General features: G+C 49.2%; 1 protein-coding gene across 1 annotated transcript in view; it reads right to left on the bottom strand.

Moving 5' to 3' along the window:
* Nucleotides 1-23,132, bottom strand: part of LOC8031411 (Down syndrome cell adhesion molecule-like protein 1 homolog) — a 136,470-nt gene that overhangs the window by 15,727 nt on the left and 97,611 nt on the right. The window contains exons 4-6 of the mRNA XM_042291779.1: nucleotides 18,930-19,112; nucleotides 1,902-2,046; nucleotides 785-933 (exon numbers count right to left, since the gene is read on the bottom strand). Coding sequence (XP_042147713.1) covers nucleotides 785-933; nucleotides 1,902-2,046; nucleotides 18,930-19,112 — 477 coding nt within the window. The remainder of the gene's footprint in view (nucleotides 1-784; nucleotides 934-1,901; nucleotides 2,047-18,929; nucleotides 19,113-23,132) is intronic.

Raw genomic sequence — 23,132 nt, 5'->3', positions numbered from 1 at the left:
ACCGAGTGAGCCGGATCCGACGAAGTTTATCGAGCGGTATCAATAAAGCAGACTCGTCTCTTCACACTGCGCGTACTTATCGTTTTGATGCGAAACGCTCGATATGACCGGTACAGATGACAAGGTTTGGCGAAATTCTCGTGAGTCCAGACGTCACAGGTTTCGCGCGTCAAACTCTTCCCTGTGAACAGGCAGATTTCGCGAAATCTCGGTTTCGTTAAACCGTTCCCATAGAAAATAGAAACACTGCGCTTGTGCTTTTTTCTTTTTTCAAAAGGCGCAGCATGTTTGCGCTTGCGCCATTTTGTAGCTTCTGTAGCCTGCGCTATAGAACCACTAAATGCCCTACGCTTCAAAGTGACGACACACTTGAACCGTACGTGTGCGAATCATTGTTGCCAGCTGTCTGGAACTCTTATCTGAAATCGCGGGAAACTCTTCCCCATTCTCCAGAAATGTTAAAACAGTCCCCGGCAGAGCTGCCTAGCACCTTAAGTCGCATTTCCGAAACGGGACGATCGCCTATTGCACCCGCTCTGCATTGAGCACCAAAATGGCGCGCCCACAAGATAATCGGAGAAGAGGGTACCGCTACAGTGCCGCTATACAGTGCTGCTAGTCTAAGCGCTGCTTAGTTAGTGGCTCTATCCAGGAAGCACCACCGCAATAAGCGCGACGTCAGAATCATGAGATGGTGTCTAGCACATCCTTGGCATGGCTAACGTCCATTTTTCTTTAAGAGGGCCAAACTTGCGTCAAAGGGGCCCCGAAAGCGACGTCGTACCGAGGACGACGAGCTTGATGCTGCGCCTGTCGGAGCCGAAGCCGTTCTTGGCGAGGCAGCTGAAGAGGCCGTTCTCGGACCGCTCGGCGCCCTGGACGTGCAGCTCCGACGCGGTGCCGCGATCGGTCACACTCTCGAACACCTGCAACCTGGGGAACAACGACACAGATCATGCGATATATGACACATGGTTAACAAGAAACATGCCCCAATTAAACAAAAAAAAGAAAAAAGGAAGTGGTTGAGAAAATTAATTGCGATACGTGCGGTGTCGCTTTTCAGTTCCATGCTAATTAATTCACCGATTGGCGTGGGCAGCCTGGCCGTAAAATCACCCAAATAGGCTCGGAGCTATATATGAGGCTATTTGGCGGCAGTACTAAATAAAAATGCCTTCTCAAAGTATAACGACACGGGCGCGCACTTCACTGCACAGGCCGCGGTGTTATTAATAAATCTACGCAAGTCAGTAGATCAATTTATTTTGAAAGCAAATATGTATTTGGGCCGCAGAACTACGTGCCAGCTTTTTGTTAGTGGGTGGGGTTGCCGACACAAAAAGTCCTAGCACTTTATATTAGCGAAGATGACGAAGTGCAGCACTCCAAAGAGGAGCAATGCCAATCAATCAATCACTCAATCGATCAATCAATCAATCAGTTTACAAAACAATTATGTAGACAATGTTTCATTAGAGCGCCAAAGAACACTGCTGCCTTGCTACTGGACCACTAGGTTAAAGAGATTACATACATCAGAGATAACAGAAACCCACTGTCTGACGCACAATAGACAGTTTGGCGGCACACACGCACACAAGTCACTTTCTATATATTATCCTTGGCGGTTGAAAGCAAAGGAAGAAAGTACTCAGCAGGCGCACCTCGAGCAAAAGAAACAATAGTAAAACACAGACATTACAAAAGTGAGTGTAGTCGGAGGAAATGAGTGTAACATCAATCCTCCTTCTTGTTTACCGTTGTCTGCTTCGTCCCCGAAAATCCCGAAAGATCGCCCACCTCACATTTCTCCTTTCGTCTCTCCACCGTGGACGGGCGTTCTTTAGGGATTTTCGTGGAAGCAGGATATAAAGGGAACAAATTTGTCAAGGCCCCACCTGGGGGAGTCGAGCGGCAGTGGATCGTCATTCCGGTGCCACGTGACCCCCATGGGACTGTCGCCGACCGCCTCACAGCGCAGGATCGCCGTGTCCCCGCGGCGCACGCTCTCCACGCTGAACTTCTGCTCGAACCGAGCGGGCACTGCGAGGACGACGCACAGCGGCAGGTTGCACATACAGCGTCGCGAACGCATAACACGATGCACGTTCATACACCATTAAAGATCCAACCCGACGGTCATAGTCAGAACGTACAAGTTAATACGCAGTTAAATAGGTCGGTGTTTCTCGAAGAAATCGTAAAAAGGGAGCGAGCGGGACAATTAAAGCCCTAGTTAACATATCTGGTGTGCAATAAAACCAAATGTCAAGTAATAAAAAGGAGAGAGAAAGCGTCGCTAGCGTATAACAGTGCCCGTGTGAGAAATATCTTGATGACAATTAATGAAAGACAGAAAGATTAGTCCTAGCGGCAGACACGTGACCCTAAAGCTTGCGCTACATTACGCGTGAAGAGGAGGGGAAAGAACGGAAGATTTGAGTGCAACGCGCTCCGTTATGTCCACCGTTTTGAGCACTATCGACGTTTTGTCGTATTTGTCCCAGTGGAAACGAAAGGAGAACAGGTTTTGCATTCAAAACTGACACGTTCGCGCTTCGCGACATACTTTCGCATTATACTTGATTCGCGGTTTTCTTTCTTTCTTTCTTTCCGGGCTTTGAGCCTTCAAAAACCAATTCGGACATGTAGGACGGTGCGTGGTGCGTTCTTCCCCAGGGGTAGGCGCAGGGATGAAACTCTTGACTTACGAACCAAACTGCATCTGACGTGAGCAAACATATCCATATATGCATCCTCCCCCTTTTTTCCCCTTTCTCTTGCGAACAGCGTCTTTGAGCGGGGAGAGTTGAGCATAGTGTGGTCCTGAAATAGCGCCCGTGGTCCGAACGAGCGGCGTCTGCAGCTCGCAACGCATCGATCGGCGGTGCACCCTATTTCCCCCGACCTTTCGTTCGCCGCCGACTCGCGGAATTCCAGCACACCTCTCGTTCAAGTTTGTTTCCTCAGGTGTCACACGTAGTCGACCCCGAAATTCCGTCGTCATGCCTCGTGACAACGAGTGCAGCTGCGAAGTCGCACAACGACGCCCTGGGCCGAGAAACCGAAAGAGAGGAGACGAGAGAGCGCGGGGGACGTCAGAACGCCGAGCTCTGGTTGGTACGATTAGTGGGTAGACCTAAAGCTAGCAGCCTTTTTGTCTCCACTGCCATAGCCTCCTCTATACTCACAAAGTCTGGCCGTTCGACGACGGAGCCACTGAGTGCTGGGTAGCGGAGTTGGAGCGCGAGGATCTGGTAGCGCAGAGCATTTCTCGGGGAGCCTGTAGTCAGCGCACAGCTTTTGCAGCGGCGAGGACCCGAAACGCACTTGTTCGCTCGGGAGGAGTGTGTTTCGGTGTCTCGCCGCAGCGGGGCGCCAGCCACGTGGCTCTCCTCTCATCTGTTGTCTGCCGCTCCACCTTTTCCATTTCGGCGGCCGCTTCTCGCGGCGATCTGCCAGGCTTTGTCAGTATGTAGGAGGCTACGCCACTGCACGATCGTCGAACGGGTTAGAACGCGGAACGCCGGCGTCCGGCTAGGTCTAGGTCTACCCACTAATTATTCCAATCAGAGCTTGGCGTTTCGGCTTCCTTGCACGGTCTCCTCTCCTCCTCTCTCCCTCCCTCCCTCCCTCCCCTACCCCCCTTTCAGTGTTCGTCGCATAGTCACGCAGCAGCTCATTATTACTCCTCCGCCATTGAGATTACGACATTTGGCGATAAGGACAATCAAAGAAGCCACGCCCCGCGTATCTTAATTAGGCTCTCACTGACTGTAGTTTTGCCGGCCTGAGGCTTTTTGAAACATCGGACGTATCGCAATCTGCTCACCTATTACGTTAAGGTAATGCAATGGCATACCCTCCGGAGGCGCCGATGAAAACATCGTTAACGTATAATCATGATTGTAAACCTTTTTTTTTTTTTCCCGAAAGCGATGTTTATGATTTTTGCTTGGTTTTCCACTCTGCATAAACAGTTGGGATGTGAGATTAGAAGAACTAAGCAGGAGGAGACCTCTTCGAAGTGACTGTGAAGGCCCGTTCACACTCTTGCGACCGAGTACGACTGAGAGAGACGAGATCTCTTACAACTTCTTAAATGTTTCTAGAATGAGGGAAGACACTGACATTGTGGCGCCATCTATGCGGTGACCCTAGAACTGCATTTCACAAAAGCGAAGGTTTTGCGGGATTTCCGAGGTCAAATGTGCGTAATACCCATAGAAAGGCTCGTTTATAACATTGACAAAAGTTTTTCGAGCCAAAAAAGAAAGGATATTGCGCGAGAAATAAAAAAAAAAAAAATATGCCGGACCGCCGAGTTTGCACTGCTTCCCAATAGATGGCGCCAGTGTGTTCTCTGGTTTAAGAAGTTTTAAGGGACCCAGGTTTAAGAGGTCGCAAGCAGTCGCAAGAGTGTGAACGGGCCTTGACGCGTTGAGAGTTGAGGGGAAGCTCCGCTCCCTAGCTCTTTGCACTTCGACAGAGCGAATCGCTGGAGAGGAGGTCGCCTCCTCTCCGGCGTTCGTTCTGCTGTGAGAGGGGCTTGCTCACGCATCGTATGAAAAGACGACGCGGAGTTTCTCCGCAGACATGATGGCAGACTTATCCGCGGAGACGCCTCAAGTATGTTCGAAGCTCGTCTGCTTCATACACATGTAGGCTTCGAATATGTCTGCATGCGTTTGTACGACCAATCTGCGAAGACCGTCATATACACAGAAGTAACACGACTCGGACACTGTTTATTTGATGTATTAGACAGGATCAACAGTTGGTCCTGGTTTTAGCAATATAACCGCGGCTGCTAGTTTGCTTTTGACGTTGTTGTTTTGTTTATTTGTTCGTCTTTTTTTTTTTTAAAATGTGGCGCACGACGTCTCAAAGGGCGGCCGGCGACGCTTCCTCGGTCGGCGACTGAGCGGCCCTGATTGGGAGTTTCCTGCCCGCTGAATAATCGGGAAATCAAGGGCTCACCCGGGGGGCCACGCGGCCCGGGGGTTCAACGCCACAAAACAGGAAGCGACGAATGACAGAATACGCGAAGGGAGGCGCTTCGGCGTTTCGGCACTCACGCGGATTTTTTTCCGAGATTTCAAGCTGCCAGCGGTTTATTCCCTCGCTTAAATTGACGCGCACGGTTGAGGTGTTCGCGAAAACGTTGCTTTTAAAAAAATTACGCTTCTTTGCGGTAGATCTAAAAATACCAAAAAGTTGTGTGCGAAAAAAAAAAGAAGAAAGAAAGAAAATAATTAAGCTGGAACTGTTATAATACTCACTTCCAAGAGACTGTGTAGAATTGATAGACTTGTAATTGTTATGGTGTCTTTTGCGCGCGCCAGTTTGCAGTATTTTCAGACCGACCGTAAGAGGGCGTGAATTTTTGAAGGGGTCTATATCAGTCTCTGGCACGGTCGTTCAATTTTCGTGGTTTCTGCTAGCGGTCGAGCGGTCATGCGTCGGAATAAGGATGGCAGATAACGTATTTAACTGAAGGGAAAGGAAGCAATAGGTTCGATGGTCAATTGTTTGTATGTATATATATATTTTTTAATTTACTGAGGAACTAGACGCCTGCCTCGCCTTGCTAAAATACAGAATCGGTATCTGAAAGAAAAGTCGTACTAAAACACAATAGCTGAGATACCTGGAGGAGAAAGACACAAGGTGGCACGTTAGTTCTACTCAAAATTTGCTCTGGTCAAGGCACAAAATAGTACCATAAAAAAAAAAAAAAAACGCGTAGAAAAAATTAAAAAAAATTAAGATCACAATGTCATTGAGAGTGACAGTATGTATATAGTGGACATGCACACAGATACAGACACATTATACCACCACAAACACACACATACGCTCATACACACACACACACATACACACGCTCACTATCCACCACCTCCCCTTCTCCCCTCAAGGAACGTTTTAAAAGCAAAACGTTGTGTCGGAGTGTAGCAATCGGGACGTCGAACCTGTAACGACATAAAAAAGAAAAAAGAAGAAGAAACAAGCGATAGGATGGTTAGAAACAGACAGATATGGAACAGCAACAACACCGCGAGACGCTCGAGAAAGGATCAAGAAGGGGCACAGAATAAAGCCGAGCAAAAAACAACGAGGAGACTGAAGCAAGAGCAGCCCATCGCTACGAAGAGTTTGTAGCGGGTAAAGTAGCTCGGGTCATGGGGCATTAAAAGCCGGCCTTGAGACGTCTCCGCTCTCCAAAAACAAACAAACAAGAACCGGATAGCGGGAAGGGCATTATGTAGAGCGTGCGCAGGAAGCTGATGCGAAGGAGTGCGCTTGACTGCAGGGAGAGGAAAAAAATACGTCGGATTCCATCGCCCTAAGATAGTTACAGGTATATTGCTTTTCTGATAAGTTTGGTCTGGGATGGTTATTATCGCTTATGTAGCAAGGCATTCGTTTGGCTTTGAAGTAAAAAGAAATGGTTTGAACAGACGACAAACAAAATGCAAAGGAAGGAAAAGAAAGAAAGAAAGCAAATGGAGGAGAGAAAAAAAAAGAATCGTGGACTTATAACGGGCATTCGATGTTGCTTGGAAGACCTAAAAGCAGACGGTGTACGATAAATAAATAAATAAATAAATAAATAAGTAAATAAAAGAGAAAGAGAGAGAGAGAGAGAGAGAGAGATGGAAAGTTCACGTCTATAAAAGTGGTCTAAAGCCGAGAACACTATGGCATTTTTACCTTTTTCTTTTTTTCCCCGGCTGCACTTGCTGCGATTACTTGGTTTCGTGGCGAATTTTTAGCGTCGATAAAAAGAGCGCACGAACCGAAACTCTTTGTTCCGCTGAGTGGTTTTAATTTTACTTTCCCGCGTTTTTCGACAGCTCGGAGAATCGGCACGGGAGGTGGGTAAAATCGATAAACCTATTCTCGTGCAAGACGCTTCGTCCAATTTTATTCCCATTTTTTTCCCCCTTGTGTTTCTGATTTGGCTGTGAGAAAGTAGTCGCCTTCTTTGCGTTCGATGAAAATCGAAGATGTCTAGCCGGTACAGCAACTCGTTTCTTCGCATGAAACTGACAATGCGTACGAAGGGGTCAACAACGGTCAAAAACACGAATGCATAAAAGACCAATAAGAACAAATACCAAAAGTTGAAGGAACTATCTGATGTTCTTCAATTCCTTGCTACGGACCCGTCGCTCCATACAGCGGGAACAACAAATTTCATTTCAGGGCAGAACGATTTCTCGTCGTACAGATAACCACGGACAAAACTTCAGCGCGGTTTGGGCGTGTTTCAATGGCTCCCTATTAATCAACAAAACTTCTTTTTTTCTTTTGCCATACTATTGAGATTGCGTTGATCGTGTCCGTTGTTTCGGCAGTCACGCCGATGAACCTTTTTCCACGGCCGTATATTGGGAAAGTTTGGCCAATGGGCAGAGCAAAGTCCGCCGCCAGCGCCAAATATTACCCCCGCGGCTAGAGCGTAAACTAAAAGTGCGACACAGCGTCGACCAATCAGCGGACTTCGACCGTGACAATATTGGAAACGACATTTATAGCGTGAAATAGAAGCGTTCAATCTCGCAGCAGCAATGATCGCAACTACGCAGTTTGCTCCGCTTTGGAGCGCAGGTTCGTTTAGTCTACCGTTGAACATGCACGTGCCAAAAATCTCACATGCGCCAAGTTTTCACTCACCAAGAGTTACACTTTTTTACTCTAGCTCACGACCACCGCTGGGGGCTGTTTCCCGACCTGTGGTTGGCCACGAGATGCTCGCCTATTCAAACTAGTGAATGGCCGAACTCTCCCAACACACGGCTCTGCCTTTTTCTAGACATTAACTCTATAGGCTCTGCTTGCAGAGCCATAGTGTCGCGTTCCCTTTCCTTTCGCCGCCAACTCCGTATCGGCCAAGCGGTCACGTGCATCGAGCTGGCTCCGACCTCCGTGCGGGAAAGCGACCTTGCAGGCGCCGAATTTCGGGCGGACCAGGCTTCTCGCTTTGCGTTGTCGAAATGTACATCCCACACTAAAATAGAACGACCTGGAATGTTCCTTGACCATTCAACATCATGTGTAGCCACTGGATGCAGTATAATTGCGTTGTCTTATAACGCGAGCGATGTGTAAAAACACATTTTCAAAGTCTGGGAAGCAGACGACACGGAGGACGATCGCGTAGCTCGCGCATCCGGTGCTCTTGCAGAAGCGACTGTCGCTTCCCGCAGTGCGGCCTTGGATCCAACATGGCCGGCCCGGAAGCATTACAGCGGTACTCTGCTCCGCAAGGCGGAGCATATGCAGTTACTCTACTTTTTTCTAGAGTAACTGTAGTTGCATTACTCGCGTAGCAGAGTACCGGAATGGCGCTCTCAGGGCGGCCATGTTTACATGACTTTTTTTATTACCCATAATAAAAAAAAAAAAAAGCCTGGAAAGGCGTAATGCGAGCGAAGACAAGAACGGACAATTTTTTTTTGCCCTTCGGAAATGGCTACAGCAGGATGAAAAGGTCAGAAGAGAGGGTGTGCGGATGTGCAGAGGCTTGCCCAGCTAAATTTAGCGGGGAAATTGAATTGTTGTATAGGTCACGTGACGTCGATTTCCCCCTACTAAATTTATCAAGCAAACTGGATCGGTGTCTAGGTCACAAGATGTGAAGTTTCCCGCTAAATTTAGCCGGTAACTGAATTGGTGTATAGATCATATGACGTGAAGTTTCCCGCTAAATTTAGCGGGGAAACTGAGTTGACGTATAGGTCACGTGCCGTCGATTTCCCCAAGCTATATAGGTCACGTGACGTCAGTTGACGTAACCTGACGCCACTTTCCCGCCAAATATAGCGGGCAAACGAAATTGGTGTATAGGTCACGTGACGTGAATTTTTCCGCTAAATTTAGCGGGGAAGCTGAATTGCTTTGTATGTTCCATAACGTGAGGTCACGTGATATCCATTTTCCCACTAAATTTAGCTGAGAGAGTGAATTCGTGTATAGGTCTCGTGATATCGATTTCCCCGCTAAATTTAGAGGGAAATGCCCGGACGGATGGACGAACGGACAAAATGTTGGGGTGGGGGTAGCGTTAAAAAGCATTTCACGCTTTAAAAAGTTTCCATTCGTTCTTGCTGCCGTCACAGAGTCGACCGGTTGACGGCAAGCTAATCCTTTTTAGATCGCCTAAATGCGCTGCCAAACGCCGGGCGACATCGACACCGAGTTCAGAACCGGAGTTCGGCAGGAAGACGCGGCAAGATCTGGGCTCAATGAGCCATGAGGGACACGCGGATTACCGATTGAAATGACCGGCGGCCCCGGGGGATTAGCCGGATTAAATATTACTACCGACGGCGACATACATAGGAGAGCGCGGTCCCAAGAGTCTTCTCTTTCATAACGTTTTGTGTGTGTGCGCGTGTGTGTGTACGTGGTCATTTTTATTTATATGATCTCGTCATTCGTTAGCTTAATAGCCCCCCCCACCAAAAAAAAAAAAGTGCCGGGAAAAAATAATTAAGCCGCATCATAGACGTGACAAAGTTTTGCGTGCTGGCGGGGTATTTCCGTACTGAGCGTGTGATCCTCGGGATACGCTCCAAATCGACGAAGATGGGAATACAGTGGTGTCTCGTTAAAGGAGCGGTGCAACGATATTCAATTGGAATGTTTTTCACTCTACCCGAGCTTACTGGCACACCTGGGACTCAAGGATACTCACACGCAACGCCACTGGCCAAGAAACTCCTTTGTTGCGGTGTAATTTCAAGGACAAAAGCGATCATTTTCATTCCATCTCTCCTTTGCAAAATTTGATGACGTAACTCGGGGATCGCAGGACACCCAAGTGACGATATTTGAATGCGGTTCATAGATTGGACCCAAGCCCTGCGTGGGCACTCGATTTGGGCTCGTGATAATTGCTAGCTCGAGAAGCATTCGGGTAGTGACCCGTGTCCAATCGCTGCAACGACGACAATAGCCGAGCCATACATAACAATGTCTGGAACTCAGCGCGTGTCCTGTGCTTTGCCAACCCCAGCGCGTGGCTATGATCAACACTGGCGGCATATAATCGGCTCCAGATCACGTGGCCGCTTGCTCTGGCTGTGAGTTGAGGGGGTGAACGCTGCTCGTTTTTCTTAATTTTTTTTTTCTGGGACTTTTATTGCGTGGGGTGAAGAACGAACGCGTGTTTCATAGGTCATTAACGTTAGGGATCCGTTTTAAGCGGTATTTGCGCAAAGTACAAAAATTGTTGCATCGCTCCTTTAATATGGACACCTCCGTTCTCCTAAAAAATGTCCATAATGTGAGTTGTTCATAATAACGAGACAAAAATGCATGTATTTTCCCAGTTTCTCCCCGAAATTGGTGTTTATATAGCGGGGTATCTATATTGGGGAATTGTAGTAGACCGTTTCCGCAGCCCGCTAAGCACCCGGATAACGGTCCGTAATCCGCCACCTTAAACTATACAGACAAGGCTGGCGGCGCGCATGCGCAGCTGCGGCGTTTTCTTCATGGACAGCGTAGCGGAGGAGAAAAACGGTCTACTACAATTCCCTATTAACGGGGCCCAAATTAGAGAGTTTTAGTAGATCGTTCCCATGACTCCGATAACGATACCCTATACTCCGCCACCGCCTCCCTTGCGTATGCATAGTATCGTTATCGGGGCTATCGGAGGTATCGGAACGGTCTACTAAAACTCTCTATTGACGGTGATGATGATGATGATGATTAACGGTTTAATGGCGCAAAAGCGACGAAGGCCATGCTGCGCCCCTTATTAACGGGACACGACTGTACCAGATATATAGCATGCGAACCGCCTTCATAATTTTCTGGGGATAAAGAAAAACAAAGCGAAAAAAAAAAAAAAACAACCATCGGGATATGCATGGCCAAAAAAGGTACATAATAAATGGACATGGAGACATAGGCTAGCTGTCTCGCTCTTTCTGTCTTTCGTTTAGCATTGATGCCTTTCCAGTGTCCACGTCGCCCTGTCAATCATTTTTGCACACCATGCCTAAACTCGTTTTCACCTCAAGAACAGTAGTTAAAAAAGTCCGGCCTCCTCGCGGAACGTTACTAATTTCCCTCTTTCATGTGTTGAATTAAGATATATGTAGATGGCATGTTATTTTATCAAGATGTATACGTGTTTCAAACGCTATAAGCATCGTTTCTTCCTTCAACGGCCAAATATTGTAAGAACTACTTCGCGCAACGGATCGATAATGTGCAAAACCTCCTTTTTTTTTTTTAAAAGGTCCTTTGTTTTGTCAATGTAACACCGTGCGCCTACAATGTAATTTTATATAAATGGATCCAATCGGAGGTGTTCTGGAAGCCCACGCCGCCGCGTGGAACGCGGTATTATGCTTGCTGGCACGTGGTACATGCTCAAAAGGGTATTCACCTGGGCTAGTTGGTTGTACATTTCAGGATTAAAAGCGCTAAAAAACGAGGACCAGTAAACGAAAACACACACACAGTAGAGCGCTCTACTGTGTGTGTGTCTTCGTTTACTGGTCCTCGTTTTTTAGCGCTTTTAATCCTGAAATGGTACATGCTCGTTGTGCTCCTGAAATCCTCTCACTCTTTGTCTCGTCACGTGTACATGTATTATTCTTTGGAGCACGTTTTGAAATTAAAACCTGTGCATTTAACAAGGAAAAAAAACACAAAAAAACATAGACAAAACAAAGAACGTTGTGGTGGATTTTTCATACCCCAACACACTGTTTACTACAAACAAGTCAACGTTTGCCACCCCAGGGGCGCGCCTGCGCAGAAACCAGATCGGGGAGAAGTGAAGCGTCTGCGCATGCGCAATGCCGACCGCAGCGCCACCGGAGTGGCGTGATGTCAGAGAGTCTGATCAGAATGAGCGAGATAAACAAAACCATAAAATAATAACTAAATTAGAATATTCGTTAGTAATTTCGGAATCTCACGTGTATACGATAGAACGTGTTACTTCTCGTACTATCGTAAGTCATACCGCGTTACTTCTCGTCCTGCTCCGAGGGTACTGAAATATGGGTACAAAGCTGCCACGTTTCATTACTCTCGACATCGAGGTCGACGAAAACACGGCAAGCAGTATGCCGGCGACTGAAGGCGCCTGCGGTTCTTTCGTCGACACTCTCGCCTAATTCGTCGGCTGGTGAAAGCGCATTAAGGCGGCGGCATTCCAACAAGAAGGAGGACCCGGTGGATCAGGAATAATAATGGGACTTAGTCACGACACGGCATTTTTACAAGTCACCGGTTCCTTCGCAGGTCCGTGTTGCAATGCCCCGGCGTCACCGCGGACGACCTTGCACAACGCGGGCAATGTTTGCCGGTGGCTTGCCTCAGCGCGCGCACCTTCTCGGCGAGGGACGAGCCGTCGCTATGTCGTGCATTCCGGAAATGCCGCTCTGGGAACCGCAGCCTCCACGACATGTTAACGAACGACCGAAAATTGTGTTGTGAGTTTGTTTAGACTGCGGGGAAGTTTGTCGGTGCCAGTGGGCGTGTGGCGCTTTAGCCGGAGGTGAGAAATTTACGCAGTGCAGTGCTACTACTATCCTGGGGTCTTTAACGTGCACCAGGCAGTACAGTGGTACAAGACCGCGCACGCAGCGGGTACGATTCTCGTCCTGAGGCCCTAGACTCGCCAAACACAAAGTTGGAGCCGAAAGTTCGCGGAGCGCGCCGATTGGACGCTGGCGACAAAAGCGCGAAGTCATCGTCGTGATAGGCCAATCGGCGTTTTTGTGAACTTCGGCTCAAACTTTGTGTTTGACGAGTTTAGGGCCCCTGTTCTACGTTGAGCACTCGGCGCGGAAGTCGGAGATCTCGCCGACTTTTTCGCCGAGTGCCTAACTTAGAGCCCCTGATCAAAACGGGCCGGGATAAAGATTGAACTTAGGTGCCCTAGACTCGCAAAACACCGTGCTGGTAGCCGAAGAGGTGAGGTGAGGTGAAGTAAACTTTATTTGGTCCAAAACTGTTAAGTCTCTCTCCCACAATTACTCACTTTTTCCCATCGAAATGCCTTACCGGAAGTCAAATTTCGACTGGTCGCTGTCTGCTTCACTTTGCGACAGCACACATACGCCAGTTGAACCTCTAGCGTGCATTATAATAACTCTATAATCTGGACAGACATCATTGCCTTCGTTTGCTGTATGTGCACAACGTTGTGCCGACAGGAAGTGATGTCATTCGGGATTACACTTGTTCCGTGGCGAGGCGGCAGCGTTTAACACCGTGGCTCTGTAGCTAACACGAGGCTGCCAGAAGCTGAGCAGACACCTCCGCATCTCCATCCGAGTCCCTGCCCCCGCTGTCCTTCTCTGAAACTGAGAGACGGCAGGAAAGGGGAGCGCATCCTTGGAGCCTGGCCAGGGGCAGGTTGCCAGTCCGTCAACGTCGCTGAGGGAGCGCTCCGCCGTCAGCCGCGCTGCCCGAACGTGTGCTGCTACTTATGAATCGGCGCGCGTTTCACAACCACTTCCGGCCGTTGCCGTAGAGGTTGGGCAAGTGAATCGAGCACCGGAGTGGAGAGAAAAAGACTGGCACGAGTGTCTGGCCTCTCGCGGCGCGTTTTTTGGAGCGTCGTGGGTGGTGCACTTGAGTAGAAGCGATCGCTTTTTTTTTTCTTTCGCCAGTGTTGAGAGATGTCCTGTTCCCGTCTTCGTCCTCTCTGTTTTATACTTTCAAGTTTTGTATCTATTAACCAACACGCTCGTTTTCAATTGTAAGTGTTGGGAGCGTGTTTTTCTACAAATGGCTGTCGACTAATTCAGAGGAAGAAAAAGTACTACGAAAAAGGCACCTGACGACCGAAGTGGCGCACGAACGTGCTTACAAGTCGGTTGTGTCAGGAAGTCCAACTAGAACTCTACACTGGAGTGAGAAAAGACAACGCAGGAAGACAGTCGGATATGCCCAGCGGAACAGGGGTTTTCAGGACCCCGTTTCTCCCCTCCCCCACCTTCCCCCTCTTCTTGTTTACCTCACTTCTGTTGTATGCTTCGTCATGTGAAGTGCTCCAACCAGCTCGCCTGCATAAATCAAGCTCAGAGTCCTCTTGTGCAACTTCGTTGCAGTGTCGGAAAGTGTAAAGCGCGTCCTCGATAACGGAGACAGCTTGCCAGCAGAGTAAAGGCCGGTTCTCACATGCAGCGAAGCGCTGATGTAGCGCTGCTCACGTGTCGTCAGCTACTTATCGTCTGCAACAAGGAACAGTCTTGACGGTGCGATACAAAGCTGGTGAGCGCTCCCGTTAGCACGTGCTTAGCGCGAGGTCGCGCGCTATGCATGTAGCGCTTCGCTGCATGTGTGAACAGGCCTTAATGTTGTGAGATCACCAACGATCGATATCGAGGGCGCGGAGTGTCCAAGTGCTCGCACGATGCACAACCTCTTTCCTTTCTCTCTCTCTCGCTTTGCAAAGTGCAAATATGCATAATTACTGGATACCGATAAATTTACAGAGCATCCCCGTTGTTTTCGTGAAGCAAGTCATTTTTACAAAAGAAAGGAAGGGAAGAAAACTGACAAAGAAACTGATCTTTTTTGCGTCCTGATACGCTACGCCAATGTAAAGCGTACCTTTAAGTGCCGTCTTACCCGAAGCATATCATTAAAGGGCAACTCCGCTTCATTTTTGATATTTAGAAAACTATGTAGCCCTCTTCAGTATCATATAGGAAGACCCCATGTCAAATATTACGATCTAATTCCGTCTATATATTTAATAAACTGGCCAGCGAACCTTCAAGCGAGCCAAGTCGCCGAAATCTGCCAACTCTAGCGTGCGGCGCGAGGCGCAATCATCAGCGCAGTCAATAGGGAGTTTTCGTAGATCGTTTTCGCCGCCCCGCAAGGCCCTCCGCAACCCGCTACGATAGCGGGAACTCCACAGTCAAGGCTATCGGCGCGCAGGCGCATTAGCAACTTCTTCGTTGCGGAATGCTTAGCGGAGGAGGCAGCGCGGTCTACGAAAACTCCCTAATGCCACGGAGTTGGAGCGGCCAACGTTGAACCACTACGTCAGAGGCATGCATACTTCATTCTCACGTTTTGCTTGTTTTTACTTTTCAGAGCGAAATTTAACGATGACGTCATGAGTTTCTCCTCCCGGTGTTGGCTGACCGGGCGTTCACGTGATCACCGCTGCCCTCCGCGCTTATCGGTCTGTTTCTCCGCTCCCCTTCTCCTCTTTCGTCTTCTACCCTTCCCCCTCTCCCCCCGGGCCATCACCGTCCACGCCAAGCGAAGCGACCTGCCCGCGTCCAAAAAAAAAAAAAAAAAAAAAAGGACCTGCCCGCGTCGCGTGTCCTGTTTCTCGCTCCCTCCCGAACGTCACAAGACCACGTGATTCGACGTGAGGTGCCCATGACTGTGACGACCCGAGACCAATGTTGCCTGACGCAACCGAAGTTTCGGTTTCGGTATCTGCTGATGTTTAAATTAGGATTACACAAATATTATTACACATTTCGCGAATCCGAAGACGTAGAGTTGTTGAGTATTACTTTGTGAATGTGAATCACATGGAAGCATAAATTTTTCGAAATTGAGCGGAGTTGCCCTTTAACGAAAAAAAAAAATTACAAGAATGGAAATTCTTCGCAAATCAAATATAGTATACGGTGATCGTTCCCGACACGAGCGGCGCATTAAGTTTGTATAATGTTTCGTGCTAGGACATTTGCAAGGCCCTGTCCTTGGGTCCATATATACTCTCGTACGCAAAAAATGCCGACGTCGCTCAACATTGTATGCGGTGCGCAAGTTCGTCTGCTTCTTTTGGAGGGGTTGCACTGACATCAGAACACTGAGCTCTAATTGGCTATGATGGAGGGATAGTGGGTAAACCTCAATGCTAGCTACCTTGGGGTCTACCCACTATCCATCCAATAGGAGCCAATCGGAGCTCAGCGTTCTGATGTCACCGCAATAGGGAGTTTTAGCGAGTCGTTTTTCAAGCACACGGTTCCGAAATCACGAACGGTACAGCTGGTCCGTTCCGTGAAACCGTACGTCAAATTTCACATACTTTAGCGAATCGTGAAAGTGGCGCGACCGTGTAAACGATGATGATGATCGTGCTTAACGGTGGCGCCATCTTCTAGTAAACATGTGAAACATTCTGCAACGTGTAAATCCGTGCCGACGGTGGCGGACACCGTGGTGGCGGCTCGTGTTTCCGGCGTACGACTGATGTAAACAAGACGGCCGATGTAATAATTGCCGGTCGGAATTTCAAGAACTGCGAAGCTAGATCGAGTAAAAAGTGTCTGAACGACCGTAAAGGTATCATGGTGCGTCTCCGTCATCTTGAACTTGAACGATCGTTCACGTTGTGTGCCGTCGAACCAAATCATTTCGTCTGCTCGCGGTCGCCTCGGCAGCTAGTCTGCCCGCAGATCGCAAAAATTTACTAGCATGCGCAGTTAATAGTAGTCACGATCGCTTACCATTGTGAGTAGTCCTCGAAATGATTTGGTTCAACTCTCAAATAAAACAGACTAACAGGACGGCAAATCGCCTCCCGCTGTCCTAAGCCTAACGCTCGGCTGGGTTGGCGAAGGCGGTCGCCAAACCGACCGCCATCTTCTTTTTACCCGAGTCGTGAACGGTGCTGGCTGCGTTGCGGTGACGACTCCAGCGGCCGGAATGGGAGAAACGAACGAGAAGAGCCTCCCGACTTCCCGAACGACTAGCGCGCGCATGCGCAGTGGCGTCTCGGATGCGTTCGAGGGCGAACCGTTCATGTGGAAATGACCTGCTAAAACTCCCTAATCTCTGCCGAGGAAGCAGACGACCGGTACGTCTGCTTCTTTTGCAGGGGTTGCACTGACGTCAGAACGCTGAGCTCTCATTGGCTATGATAGAGGGATAGTGGGTAAACCTCAATGCTAGCTACCTTGGGGTCTACCCACTATCCATCCAATAGGAACCAATCGGAGCTCAGCGTTCTGATGTCACCGCAATCTCTGCCGAGGAAGCAGACGACCGGTACGTCTGCTTCTTTTGCAGGGGTTGCACTGACGTCAGAACGCTGAGCTCTCATTGGCTATGATAGAGGGATAGTGGGTAAACCTCAATGCTAGCTACCTTGGGGTCTACCCACTATCCATCCAATAAGAGCCAATCGGAGCTCAGCGTTCTGATGTCACCGCAATCTCTGCCGAGGAAGCAGACGACCGGTACGTCTGCTTCTTTTGCAGGGGTTGCACTGACGTCAGAACGCTGAGCTCTCATTGGCTATGATAGAGGGATAGTGGGTAAACCTCAATGCTAGCTACCTTGGGGTCTACCCACTATCGATCCAATAGGAGCCAATCAGAGCTCAGCGTTCTGATGTCACCGCAATCTCTGCCGAGGAAGCAGACGACCGGTACGTCTGCTTCTTTTGGAGGGGTTGCACTGACATCAGAACACTGAGCTCTAATTGGCTATGATAGAGGGATAGTGGGTAAACCTCAATGCTAGCTACCTTGGGGTCTACCCACTATCCATCCAATAGGAGCCAATCGGAGCTCAGCGTTCTGATGTCACCGCAATCTCTGCCGAGGAAGCAGACGACCGGTACGTCTGCTTCTTTTGCAGGGGTTGCACTGACGTCAGAACGCTGAGCTCTCATTGGCTATGATAGAGGGATAGTGGGTAAACCTCAATGCTAGCTACCTTGGGGTCTACCCACTATCCATCCAATAGGAGCCAATCGGAGCTCAGCGTTCTGATGTCACCGCAATCTCTGCCGAGGAAGCAGACGACCGGTACGTCTGCTTCTTTTGCAGGGGTTGCACTGACGTCAGAACGCTGAGCTCTCATTGGCTATGATAGAGGGATAGTGGGTAAACCTCAATGCTAGCTACCTTGGGGTCTACCCACTATCCATCCAATAGGAGCCAATCGGAGCTCAGCGTTCTGATGTCACCGCAATCTCTGCCGAGGAAGCAGACGACCGGTACGTCTGCTTCTTTTGGAGGGGTTGCACTGACATCAGAACACTGAGCTCTAATTGGCTATGATGGAGGGATAGTGGGTAAACCTCAATGCTAGCTACCTTGGGGTCTACCCACTATCCATCCAATAGGAGCCAATCGGAGCTCAGCGTTCTGATGTCACCGCAATCTCTGCCGAGGAAGCAGACGACCGGTACGTCTGCTTCTTTTGCAGGTGTTGCACTGACGTCAGAACGCTGAGCTCTCATTGGCTATGATAGAGGGATAGTGGGTAAACCTCAATGCTAGCTACCTTGGGGTCTACCCACTATCCATCCAATAGGAGCCAATCAGAGCTCAGCGTTCTGATGTCACCGCAATCTCTGCCGAGGAAGCAGACGACCGGTACGTCTGCTTCTTTTGCAGGGGTTGCACTGACGTCAGAACGCTGAGCTCTCATTGGCTATGATAGAGGGATAGTGGGTAAACCTCAATGCTAGCTACCTTGGGGTCTACCCACTATCCATCCAATAGGAGCCAATCGGAGCTCAGCGTTCTGATGTCACCGCAATCTCTGCCGAGGAAGCAGACGACCGGTACGTCTGCTTCTTTTGCAGGGGTTGCACTGACGTCAGAACGCTGAGCTCTCATTGGCTATGATAGAGGGATAGTGGGTAAACCTCAACGCTAGCTGCCTTGCTGCCTTAGGATCTACCCACTATCTTTCCAATCGGAGCCAATCAGAGCTCGGCGTTCTGATGTCACCGCAATCTCTGCCGAGGAAGCAGACGACCATGCGCTCCGCATAGGTTTCTAATAAATGCGGCTATGTAATAGCAGAACACCGACAACCACGAGTTCAAATGCAGCGTACCCCTAGCGATTCCATGCAGGTAACAGTCTCTCGATCTGTGAAGACAGTGAGGTCTGCGTGCTTATGTCGTAAGAGCTCCACGCCAGATGAGAGGGCCGCACACTCACCGTGGAGGGACAGAGTGACGAGCTTGTGGAGGTCCTGCCCCAGGCCATTGGACACGGTGCAGTGATAGTTCCCGGCGTCCTCCTTGCGAACTTCCCGGATGAAGAGCGTCCCGTTGGACAGCTGCGACACCCTGGCGCCCACCAGGGACACCGGCCGCAAGTCCGTCTCTCCGTCTTCGGACACTGCGTATAGACCGGAGAGAAGAGACAGACCCGACGTTCTTTAATCGAAGCCATCTGATTTGGCCCTTACGTCTTTAGCTCATCCCCTGTTTCCAAACTGACACGCTGTTTACAAACAAGTCAGCGTTTGCCCGTGTGGCACTGTCTGCGTGCGCAGACAGCAGACTCGCCAGAAGTCAAACGTCTGCGCACGCGCTGGGCTGTCCACAGCACCACCGCAGCTGCGGAGACGTGAAAACCGCGAGTTGATGCATACATGACTTGGGCGTGACGTCATCGCATCATGCTGTTGGTCATTCCTACTTGTTACTGCCTAGAGGTACACGCTCAGCAGCAAGGTAGCCACAATGGCCGCTGACGTGACGTTAATGCAAGCCATGTATTTATCGTAAAAGCCCTTGGCTCCAATAAGTAAAAGTGGCATCCCAGGAGAGCTTAAATTTGCTCTTATCCTAAAGGAAAGTTTGATTCCCACAGCTCGTATTTTACTCCGCATTTCGTTAAAAAAAAGAAGAAATATACAAGCTCACGCGGAAATCCAGCAAACAAACAAAACTCACATAAAAAAGCAAGACAACGGTGGGTTTCGAATTTGACGAGCCGTGACAGTTCCTCGCCACAGCCTGCCGTCAACGACTATTCAATACACGAGGGAAATCAATTTCCCGCTTTATTTTCCTGCCTCCACAGTGCACTAAACACTAACAAAAAACGTCCCTGTAACGTTTGCATCCCTTATTCGATTTGCGAAGAAAACGAATGCGAGGAGAGTGGCGTAGAAAGAGGGGTGGGCTTCAAAACGGTAGGCCCACCTCCATCTCCGATCGCGAAAAGACGTCGGCCACTTTTGGAAGCAGCGAGATGCTGTCGTTTCCGGCTCCGGCTCCGGCTTCGGCCCTGGCTTCGGCTTCGGGTCCGCCGCTTGGCGGCCACGAGCGAGTTAAATTGCCCCTCGGGGTGCCTGGCAGGGGCCCGCCCCAAAAAGCAATTGCTCGCAGCGGGCAAGGGCTTGATTTATGGAGAGCTTTCTAAGCGTTGCGCGATTCTTGTCCTCCTGTACCGTTTTCCTTGGCTGCCGGAACAATGAAAAGCTCGTGCGGCGGACGCTGCGGCCTGCGATGGAGGAAAGCCATTGTCCGAGCGCGCAGTTTCTAACCCTGTTATAATGCCTGACCGGTAGTCGGCGCCAATTATTGTAAGAATTGTTTTTTATCCAAACATTCCCGGTATGTTCTATCCTTAAACCGCAGTGTGTTTTCTCTCTTTTTTTTTTATTGTTGTCACTGCGACATTGGAAGCTTGAGTAGCGAACCGGGTCTGCAAACATGATTATCTCAGATTCCTCATCAACGACAAGGTGACTAAACCCGAGCAACTTTCGTAATTGTGTCCGAGGCTAACGTCGGCGTCATCGATGTCATGACGCAAAGGTAATATGTGTCAAAGTTATGGTTTTTCGTAACAATGGTCCGTACAAAACAGCGGTGTGATTCGAAACATCCCCCTTATATCAGTCCCTGACGTCCCTGACTGCCCCGTGAGAAAGTAGTTCATAACTTGCACGAACGGTTATGACTTCGCAAGGACGTCATGTCCTTGTAATGTCACGTTTTGCATACACAACGCCGGCTTCCGACTTGGAATGCACAAGTAGCGAAGTCCCATTGTTGTTTCTTTTGAACCAAAAGAGGTTGCTATAGACCTTTCCAGCGGCAGTCTCGAACGAAGCGATCTACAGCGCGCGTCCCTGGTTTTGGGAGTGCACGTAAGTGTTGCCCGACTGCGCTGAGCTGTGGAGTTTCTCGTCAGTGGGCTGTGGCAGCCTGTGTAGGCGCAATTCCGGACGCTGGCAGCGGCTGAATTGCCGCGTTTTCTTTTTTATTTTGTGTTCTGTGGCGAACACAATTTATAGAGGTATTTAAGGCATGGCTCTACTTTTGGGTACAAAAACAAAAACAAATGAAAGCTGTTCTGGTGAGTCCGTGCGCGACAGAACAAATGCGACTGGAATGTTTGTTTCATTTTATGTTCATCGTTTTACGGCACCGTACACTCAGCCGTGTCAATAATCTATATAGGTCAAAATATTTGACCACACAGGATATCCGAACTGCACGGATATTCCCCGCCCACAATATGAAATTCAATGAGTCTCATCAATCGAACAACATATATTGTACGTACCCCACGGTGCCGCGTTATCCGAACAGGATTTGAGAAAGGTCTCAAATAACACAGCATATCCAATATACAGTGTCGACGATAGTCACATCACGACAATCGGACGGAATCCGGCGTGTTTTGGGGAACATGTAGAAGAGAGCAGCTTTTTTGCACAGCTTCAAAGCAAATGAACGAACGTGCTTATTCTGTTCCCACACCACGGACCCGACCCTATCAGCGATTTTTCGCGAAGACCCGGAACACAGCGGGGAAGGCTTTTTGGAGATTATCTCAACGGAAATAGTCCTCCAAGAACGTCGAACTGCCTGCGTCGCGGCCTGCTTGACGTTCGCTCTCTTCGTTCGTTTCCTGCGAAGGTCGAGCAGGCTACAAGCCCTGGTATTCTCTGGTTCTCACAGTGGAAGATAACATACAAAGGGTAAGCATCCTAAGCAGGCGAATAAAGTAAAAACTTCCAAGGAAAGCCGGCGAACTCCGAATGCAAAATGCAGGTGGGGAGTCACGCTGACCGGGTTTCCACAGTTCAGGCGGGTGCCAGAAATTTCTGGCTGATAGGGGTCGCTCGATTCGCAAAATGGCGGCGGCCAGAGCGCTCTTTTTGCAAAGGTCTATATCTTGCGGTGGCCGCAAGCACGCTTGTGCCCTTGGGCGCCGACTCATGTTTCTGACATCACGTCGGGACGGCGCACGCGCAAATGCCTCTCTCTCTTTCTCTCTCTCTCTCTTTCTTTCTACGAATTTCTGTGTAGTCGAAGTGCAGAAGCACTCGTTTATAAAAACAGTGAGTTGGTGTTTAGACAATTCCTGATTTGCTTTTGTCAATTTTTACCAGCGTTTCTTTTCTTCTTTTTTTTTTTTTTCTTTTTACACTGTTTTCTAAAGATTGGTCGACCTGCTGTGGACGTTATCGCGACTTCCCGCCCGAACGCGATTCGTTCTGCTGGCGTAAGCTTGCTCGGAACGCTGCACCGCTGTTCCATCTCGTAATTGCGGAACCCGCTGGCTGTATAATGCAGCCGGCGAGCAGCGAGCCCCGGCTGATATTGTTGTCGCTCACATTAGGGGAGTGCGGGTCGGGTGAAACGCACGCACACGCACACACTCACGCACAAACAAGCGCGCACACGCACGCACACACTCGCGTACACAAGCACCCAACACGCAAACACACCGACACAAACACTCGCACGCACGACCCCAAGTGTAAATAAGTGAGAGAAAGAGATCCGAATGATATAGGAGCCGCTCGGTGCCGGAAGTCGAGGAGGCTCATTAGGAAAGTCACCCGTTCCGCGTTCGAATGTCGGCACTCCCTTCCGGTCAAAATGGTTGTCACAGGATCCGTGTATGGCTGGAAGTGCGATCGGCCTGGCGAAGGTATCTGATTGTTTTACAGGAGTTCTTTTTACAAGGCCCACCACATAGTCTGGGGGGAGTTCGACGATAAGCGAATTCTGTTGCCCACGAAAGAAGCATTGATCGATGACCTGACCACTGTTTAACTAAATCAAACATGTGCTAGGATACTGCGCGATATAGAATACAAAACGTTAATCTGTGTTACTCAGCTCATGCTAATTTCCGGGCTAAAATGTCAAAGGGGCATTTTCCTTTGTTAGGCGGCTTCTTCCTATCGTCATCGTCACTGCCCTTCTTTCGTATTATTATTGTTTTTATTACTGGTAATTGTAGCACTAGTAAGACGAGTATCGCGTCCGTCCTTCTAGATTCCGCTGCATCGATTTGATTGTTTTATTCTAGTTATTTAAATAGAATACTTCAATTTGAAGGCTATCGTACTTTCGCCACTTTGTTCGGCGTCGTGTGTTTATTTTG

The sequence above is a fragment of the Ixodes scapularis genome, unplaced genomic scaffold (genome assembly GCF_016920785.2).
Source record: "Ixodes scapularis isolate PalLabHiFi unplaced genomic scaffold, ASM1692078v2 PGA_scaffold2__306_contigs__length_199485367, whole genome shotgun sequence".
NCBI lineage: Eukaryota > Metazoa > Arthropoda > Arachnida > Ixodida > Ixodidae > Ixodes > Ixodes scapularis.
This window is presented reverse-complemented; position numbering and strand designations above follow the sequence as displayed.